At 33.9% G+C, this 9420-nt stretch overlaps 1 protein-coding gene across 1 annotated transcript; it reads left to right on the plus strand.

The window, feature by feature from the left end:
- The first annotated feature begins 3252 nt into the window (after window positions 1-3252).
- Window positions 3253-8597, plus strand: LOC123300129 (fatty acid synthase-like). The gene is made up of 6 exons (XM_044882620.1): window positions 3253-3952; window positions 4015-4480; window positions 4543-4698; window positions 5651-6737; window positions 7426-7695; window positions 8184-8597. The coding sequence occupies exons 1-6, from the start codon at window positions 3433-3435 to the stop codon at window positions 8538-8540; spliced, it is 2856 nt and encodes a 951-aa protein (XP_044738555.1). The 5' UTR covers window positions 3253-3432; the 3' UTR covers window positions 8541-8597.
- Window positions 8598-9420: the final 823 nt, after the last annotated feature.

Consider the following 9420-nt stretch of genomic DNA (forward strand, 5'->3'; position numbering starts at 1 on the left):
CCAAATCGGCTTAGAGAATAACCCTAGTGTTAAAGTAAAAGTGGTTGAAGTTGATAATGAAGTCAACGATATATTGGCACCTGTAATTTTTGAAGTTCTTAGCGACCTACCATTAATTCAACCTGATATAACAGTTCTTTCAAATCGATCGATTCAATTGCCAAATAATTGTCAAGTTTCTAACAAACCATTAGAAACTGAATCCAAAGCTGATTATATTGTGACATATGATTTACTAAACAATCCAAATGTAAGTATTAAATTTAATTTAAACAAGAGAAAACAAACAGTCAGGTTTTGAATTATTTTTAATAAATTAGAAAAGTTATTAAAAAACCAACACAATTATGGTGGCCTTTCGACCAATTTTAATAATAATAATAATATATAATAATAATAATCAAATAAAAGAGGGGTACCGCAAGTGAGTCTTTAGCACCTAGATCCAGAGACACTTGTGCCCTCCTTGAGAAAGACCTGTCAACCGAAGGTGAGACGTCTTCGGGTAGGAGGCGCTATTAAAATCGAATAAAGGATTCTGTCGAAGCCAGACGCCGCACAGAAAGCTCGCAGTTTCTAAGTCGGGATCCCTACCGGGATAGATGTATCCAAGGTCTCCTCAATTGTGGTTTAGTAAGTTTCAGACGAGCACAGTCGAACGACCTACCTGTGGTTATACACAGTTTGGCCCGTCGATACCCTGTGCAAAGATGGTGAAAGGAGCGTTTAGCACGACCCCTCTCGAGCCAATGAGTCTGCTGATTCATTCCCTTTAACGCCAGAATGACCCGGAACTTAGATCAGTCTAACTGTGTTGTTCAGTGCCAGGTGATTCAGCTCTTCGAAGCATTTATAGACTATCCTTAATGGAATCTTGCTGATATTCCCCCACTGTAACCTTTCTAATTACAGATCTGGGCACCTATCAGCAGGGAGAAGATTTCCGATTAAAAAACCGTCTCATATTGGCCAAGAGGAATTGATTACTTTATTCTAGGTCCATAAACCCCAGCACCAGATTGAACCATCCGTATAAAGACATGATCTAGAAGGTCTCATTTTTCACGAGACGATTACCCGAAATTTGCGATCAAAACGGTAAAGCGGAAGAGTTGAGTCATGTACCATTTCCACAAGTGGAGTCACAGTCTTTAACCTGTTCATTATGCTGGCATGACCTGTGTTTGTAAGTCGGTAAGCAGCTGTCATGGCTTCCGCTTCAATCTTTAGGTTAATCGGAGGTATGCTTAGAAGTGCGCCCAGAGCAGCTTTAGGTGTTTTTCGCATGGCTCCAGTAACACTGACAAGGCATACAACCCTGAGCAGGTTGTCTAATTTTTTTCTGGCTATGACCAGAAAGGTTCTAGTCCACCATACTACACAGCCAAATATGAGAATTGGCTTTACGGTTATTGTAAATAAATAGTGCACCATGTGTAGTTGGAATCCCCAAGACTGGCCAAATGTTCTCCTCCAAAAGACACTATTTGCCTAGGTTAATCTCCAATCCAAATGATCACTCCAGTTCAGTTTTTCGTCCAGGATGACACCTAAATGCTTGACCGTTCTGGTTTGTGTAATTTGAATGCCAGATATGCTGATCATTCGTTGAGCAACTCTTCGTCTCCTTGTTAGCAGCACACAACCTGTTTTTTCGGGTTTGACAGAGTTTTTGATCAATGCGTCAACGCTCCACGTACCCCATCGTCTCTGCTTTTGACAAGTATGGATATGTCATCAGCGTTTCTTGAGCAAATATCAATAATTCCTTGAGACCGATTAGAAAGCTGTTCACAATGAGTCACCACAGTAGCGGCGAAAGAACTCCACGCTGCGGACACCCTCTACCCACGAAGCCTCTAACTGATTGTCCGCCTAAAGTTGTAGTAATGCACCTCATTTCAAGCATGTTGCAGATCCACCTTAAAAAGATGTCCTCTATCCCGCGTACGGGTAATCCAGTGCGTATTGCCCACAACGTTTGTGTTATTGAAGGCTCCCTCGATATCAAGGAAGATCTCTAAAGTTATTTTTTGATAGCGCCCCTCAATCGACCCTACTAGTCGATCAAGTATGGAATCCACTGAAAGGCCGGCCGGCTTGATAGGAAAACTGGCACTCTGATAGCGGTCTCTCTAAAAGATTTGATATAGGTGTTCATAAAATATGGAACACCTTTGTTCCATATTTTATTAGTGTTAATATAGAACATCTTTGATATAGGTGTTCATAAAATCAACTAATTAGTCCATTTCCGGTTGCCTGTCCATCTGTCTGTGCGTCAACATGATAACTCAAAAACGAAAAGAGATACCGAGCTGAAATTTTTATGGCGTGCTTAGGACGTAAAAAGTGAGGTCGAGTTCGTAAATGAGCAACATGGGTCAATTGGGTCTTAGGTCCGTAGAATCCATCTTATAAACCGTTAAGGATATAACAAAAGTTTAAATGTAAAAAATGTTCCTTATAAAAAAATAAACAACTTTTCTTTCAAACATTTTTTCGTAAACATCATTGTTACCCGCGAGGGCGCAAATTGTATAGTATGTATTAAATGGTAATATCAGTTATGTATGTGTGACATGTATAGGTATATGTGTAATGTGATAGATTAATCAACACTTTCTATACATGGTATTTCAACAATTAACTCAGTCAATTGTTTGTTTTAACTTGTTATAAGTATATAATATTGTTAAAAAATGAAATCATGAATTACTTAATTGAAGTTGGTAATTTCGATCTACTTAAAAACTACAAAATAATTGGATGAGATAGATTAGACTTGCTATCGAAAATGTATTAAATTAGTTATGTTTTTTGCATATTTAAAATAAGCTTTTTATCCTTTTCTAAAACAATTATTATTTTTCTTTGATACAGAAATTGTCAATCATTGGTACTGTTTCAAAAAATAATGCTAGTTTTGTAATATCACGGGAAAATCCGGAAACAAAAACTTGTAGTATACCTGATTACGATATATTGTGCGAACTATTTACTGAAAATGATAAACTATTAATGCTACGAAAAAAACAAAAATTAAATATTAACAAATCTACAGAAATAATAAAAATTACAAATGATATCGAATTCCCTTGGATAGAACAATTACAACAATTAGTGAAAAGTAAAATGCCCACAATTTTATATTCACAAAATGAACCAATTAGTGGCTTAATAGGATTGGTTAACTGTTTACGAAAAGAGTACATAAGTAATTCGATTCAAGCTGTGTTCATAAATGATGAGAATGCACCAGTATTCGATATCAACGATCCATTCTATAAAAAACAGTTAGATCTTGGTTTGGCTGTAAATGTATACAAGAATGGTGTTTGGGGTGGATATCGTCATTTGAAATTGTTAGAAACAAAAATAATAACTGACACAGCTTATATTAATTGCGTAACTCGAGGAGATTTATCGAGCATGTCCTGGATAGAATTGCCACTATCCACAAAGCCTAGAAGAATTATTGAAATTTGTTATTCGGCAATGAATTTTCGCGATGTTATGATAGCTACAGGAAAACTGAGTAATGATTTTATACATAAAGCTAAAACTGATCCTGATTGTGTGTTGCCATTAGAATGTGTTCAAGGTTTTGAATTTTCCGGAGTAAGCCCGGATGGAAAACGGTATATGGGTTTAATTCCACGCGCTGGACAAGCAACGCGAGTTGAATGCGACGAAAACTTGATCTGGCCAGTACCAGATAATTGGACTTTGGAAGATGCCGCAACAGTTCCTGTGGTTTATTCGACTGTATACGCATCGCTAATTAAATTTGGAATGTCTAAAGGTCACTCTGTCCTTATTCATTCTGGAACTGGGGGTGTTGGTTTAGCTGGTATTCATGTAGCGTTACATTATGGTTGCGAAGTATTTACTACCGTTGGAACGCAAGAGAAACGGGATTTCATTAAAAAACGGTTTCCGCAAATTAAAGGTAATTTCTAGCGATAAATAAATAATTTTTTTAACAATTCTAATTTTTTTTAAACTGATTAGAAAGTCATATTGGCAATTCACGTGACACATCATTTGAACAAATGGTTATGAGTGAAACAAAAGGTCGAGGTGTCGACTTTGTGTTGAATTCGCTGGCTGAAGAAAAGCTACTAGCATCAGTTCGGTGTCTAGCTGAATATGGAAAATTTATGGAAATTGGTAAATTTGATTTATCCAAAAATAATAAACTTGGAATGGAAGTGTTTATGCGTGGTGCTTCGTTTCATGGAATCATGTTGGATAATACCATGGGCGCATCACCCGAGGAGAAAGAAGTAATTCATACAATGGTATCGAAAGGCATTCAAGGCGGAGCCATTAAGCCTTTGCCTAGAACTGTGTTTGAGATTGACAATTTAGAAGCACCTTTTAGATATCTCAGTGCTGGCAAACACATTGGTAAAGTATTGATCAAAATTCGTGATAATGAAGAACAGAAAACAGTATTAGTACCCGCAATTCCAAGGTATGTAATATATTTTCTTTCTAAAATTTCGAATTAACTAACTCAATGCAATGTATTGATAGGTTATACGTAAAGCAAAATAAATCGATTGTGATCATCGGCGGTCTTGGTGGATTTGGATTAGAATTAGCAAATTGGTTGATTCAGAGAGGTTGTAGAAATTTAATACTTTCGTCAAGACAGGGTTTAAGAAAGGGATACCAATCAATTCGAATACAGTAAGTTAAAATTCTCAAAATTAATGTAATCTATACTGTATAATTTTGTCCCTTTCAAATCTTCCTAGAGCGTAAATTGTGTTGGACGAAAATTCACATTCAAAACGAACCTTCGGTAAATTAAACGACGGATTGTCCATTTTTTGTTTACTAAGAAGCACATTGAGTAAAGAAGATCTTGTTGACGATTTGCAAGGCAGTGATTCATTTTAAGTGCTGCACTTAATAATGATTAGCGAATCGTCCAGAAAGACTTGAATGTCTTAGCTTTGGAATTTTAGAATTTTGAGGGGATTTTGCGGCTAAGGAAAAATCTCTCGAGAGTTGGGCTTGACCGTAGGAGGTAGTTTTTTTATCAAATTTCTATTTTGAAAAAAGGATAAACCTCCGAAATGTTATTTTCGCAAACATCTAGCGGCTATTACTTTATCCAAAAAATATGTGATGTATTGCTTTATATCCGTTAGCGACATTTAAGTGTTGCTGGCCTCCAATGAATACATAAAGTGATTGGAGGATTTTATTATTAATGATTTGCTTGAGATGATGAGCAGTGGGACTAAAAATTGTCAACTTTGTAATAAGTTCCAAACAGTAAAAAATTCTCAAAGTTCAAAATAATAAAATAAGCGATTAAAATAACAGACAAACCGACAATCTTCTAGAGGTAGATTCAATGCTACTATAGTTTCAAAGATTGCTCCTTGAGTACGTCCCTGGTCCAATAAACTGATTAGTTTATAGATAAAATTATTTTATTAATATTAATAGAAAAGATTTGTTTTCACAAAGTTTAACACTTTGTATCTCAAAAACGAAGCATTTTAATAGCTACATTTTTGGACTCAAAAAGTTGATTTTGTTGCCCCCCTACCACCTCATAAAGTTTATTGCTGTATATATGCAAAAACCTGAATAATGGCTTCATCAATTTACACAAATGAATTTTTAGAAAATGGCTCTCTGCTGGTATTAACGTACAAATTTCTACTGCAAACATTTTAACAAAAGAAGGAAGCATAGAAATATTGCAATTTGCCAAACATTTTGGCCCAGTTGATGGTATTTACAACTTAGCCGTATTATTGCGAGATGCGTTGTTCGAAAATCAAAGTATTGAAAATTTTCAAACATCTTTTGGTGGGAAAGTATTGGGTACAAAATATTTAGATGAAGTGAGTCGTACACTTTGTCCAGAGTTGCGTCATTTTGTTGTATTCTCAAGTGTGTCCTGCGGACGTGGTAATGTAGGTCAAACTAATTATGGTATGGCAAATTCAGTAATGGAACGTATATGTGAAGAACGTCATGCCAGTGGATATCCAGCTCTTGCTATACAATGGGGTGCTATTGGTGAAGTAGGTCTTGTTGCCGATATGCAAGATAATGACGAGGTATTAGAAATTGGCGGAACACTTCAACAGAACTTAAACAGCTGTTTCAATGCTATGGATATTTTCTTGAAACAATCATCACCTATTGTTGCAAGTATGGTAGTTGCTGAAAAAAAGTATGGATTCAACGCCGGTGGAAGTATTCTAGATTCTGTTATATCTATTATGGGGATAAGAGATTACACAACAGTGAGTAAGCATGCGAAACTAACGGAGATCGGTATGGATTCAATGATGGCAGTTGAAATTAAACAAACATTAGAAAGAGAATTTGAGCTTTTCTTAACACCACAAGATATACGAAATTTAAGTTTCTCAAAACTAATTGAATTACAAAATGAACGGGTTGATAATGCTGAATCAGGTGTTACAATAACAGAAAAGTCGATGTCCCCGGAAGATATATTTAAAATGCTTATTCGTACGTTTGGTGATGAAAATGAACATATAGAACCGATGATAGAATTGTCATCAATCCAAAATAAAGCGAAATCAATGCCACTATTCTTCATTCCTGGTATTGAAGGGAATTGTTTAGTATTTGAAGCACTATGTTCAAGATTGAATTATCAATGTTATGGTTTACAAACTTCGTTTGAGGATACTACTGATAACATTAATGCTCTAACACAAAAAATGGTTTCCGTAAGTAAATGTGTACCTACATAGAATTTTATATTCTTTGCTCAATTTATTAAAACATAAAAACCGTAAAAGTAAAAAGCGATTTTTAAACGGGCAATATTGATTAATATTTTATACAATACTTTCTGTATGTTTAACAATCGATTCAATTTTATTTTGCTGTTTGTTATGTTGTTTAACTTGTTCTTCAGCAAAACATAAAATTCATTAAAATCGGGCAAGTTTTCGGAGGAGTTAAACACAAATACCGTAACACGAGATTTTTATTTATTAAATTGTACCACCATCTTGTTTTGCTTGCGCATGGCCATATATTAATGGGTGGTTAATTTGAGTGCAATCGCAAAAACATTTTTCAAAACAGTTTTCCGTTTCTTTAAAGTTCAAAATTTCGTCTTCGAAACTTATTTTTACAACTACTTTTCTTGAAGCAGCGTTTATTTTACTCAAAAAACTAACTAATTTTATCTTATTTTTAAACATTTTTGGTCCAACTCCAACTGTTTCTAACAGTTCAGTAATTGTTTTCCACCAATTCGTTTATTGGAACCAATTTTGTCAAACTATAATTTTTGATAATTTATATGAAAATTGTAATAGTAATATTTAAAATATCACTATGAAAATCGAACCTAAGTTATTTATTAAGACTATTCTATTACATTTATATCAGCCTGTTTAATTTCAGCTAATTAAATCCAAACTAGCGAAAAGTGAAGAATATGGTATTGTTGGCTACTCATTTGGATCAATATTGGCAACAGAAATTTCTATAGTGTTAGAAAAATTAGGCCATAAAGGTCGTTGTTTATTTATTGATGGATCGCCAACATTTCTGAAAACACTAGCTCGTAATCAACTTTCAATGTCAGAAGAAATGTCAGCCAGCACTATCGAATCAAGGTTAATAGCATTGATAATGGCGTGGTTTGCTACAGAAGATATTTCAAGTATTTTGGTGAGTTTGGCATACTTAGTATTATATTTTATTTTATTACAAGCTTTTAATTAACTTGGTTTGTGTGTTAGTTAGTTACTATTAAGTTCGGGCAAACGGGTAAAATATTTTATTTGAAACTCTTTAGCGTTGAGACAGAAAGTTAAAGTTCGAAGGGAAAATGTAAATCGTGTGATAATAGAATATTATGACAAAGAAATTATTAAAATAAGCTGGGAGCAGCGGATATAAATTTTTAATCTTAAATATAAAATTCTGTATTAAAAAAATTTGTGAACGAACAATTACATATATGGAATGCAAAAGTGGATACGTTGGTATTTTAAATTAAATTTTGGCGAAGCAATGTGCGGAGGTCATAAGGATATGATAAGCGTCGACTTCAAAAGATATACACAATTAATAATTTACTGACTCATATTTATTATATAATTCTTTTTAAAATTGATATTCTTTATCTAGTGATTAACAAATACTTTTTTTTATAGAATGAACTCGAAACTCTGCCTGATTGGAAATCACGAGTGGATCTATTGTTATCCAAAAAACCGGAAGGTGTATCCTTATATTCTGAGAAATATATTCGCATAGTTTGTAATGGTTTATTAGCACGATTTAATTCAATTTTAAATTACAAGATATCCGAAGAAATTAAATTAAATATTCCGATTGCGTTAGTTCGACCCACTGTTCAAGTGATTAGTGAATCGTCTAACGATTATGATTTATCGACCTTGGTGGATAAGGAATCATCAGAAATTCCTGTAACTGTACTAGAAGGAGATCATTACACTGTTTTAGAAAATGTATCATTACCAAATTTAGTAAATGAATTCTTTTCTTAAGTGTAGGGTTGTAGTTGATATTCATAGCTGCATGCATCTCCTTCCTTTCTTTTTTCCCATCCCTTTTAATGACATATTCTGTACACTATTTGTATTATTTAAAAAAATAATGAATAAATTAAATTGAATTGAATTCCAAACTCAAATATGTGATATACTTTTTTAAAATTTTCTTATTTGTATTACTTCGAATAATTTTTAAAAAAAAGTATGTCATATATTTGATTTTGAAATTCATTTCAATTTTTATTCATTAAGGGGTTATAGTCTTTTGAAGATTATCGACATTTTTTTAAACAAAGTATTTTCTATGCTGTCCTCAATAAAATGACCTGAAAATTTGCATGCATGTTCAAAATGATGTTACAAAAGGCTAAAGACTTCAATTTTGTAACTTTTAATGAAAAACAAGTGAAAACAAACAATTGACTGAGTTAATTGTTGAAATACCATGTATAGACAGTGTTGATGAAACAATCGTTTGTTTTTTGACGTCACGTTAATAAAAAAAGATATCCACTTTTAAATAGCTACACACAGACTGATATTCCCATATTAAAGCATACTCTAAAATTTGCACCTAATAAGCGCCCTCGTGGGTAAACAGTGATGTTTACAAAAAAATGTTTCAAACAAAAGTTGTTTAATTTTTGATAAGGAACATTTTTTACATTTAAACTTTTGTTCTATCTCTAACGGTTTACAAGATGGGTCCTACGGACCCAAGACCCAATTGACCTATAATGCTCATTTACGAACTTGACCTCACTTTTTACGTCCTGAGTGCGCTGTAAAAATTTCAGCTCGATATCTTTTTTCGTTTTTGAGTTATCGTGTCCACAGACGGACGGACGGACGGACAACCGGAAATGGACTAATT

This window comes from Chrysoperla carnea, chromosome 5 (assembly GCF_905475395.1).
Source record: "Chrysoperla carnea chromosome 5, inChrCarn1.1, whole genome shotgun sequence".
NCBI lineage: Eukaryota > Metazoa > Arthropoda > Insecta > Neuroptera > Chrysopidae > Chrysoperla > Chrysoperla carnea.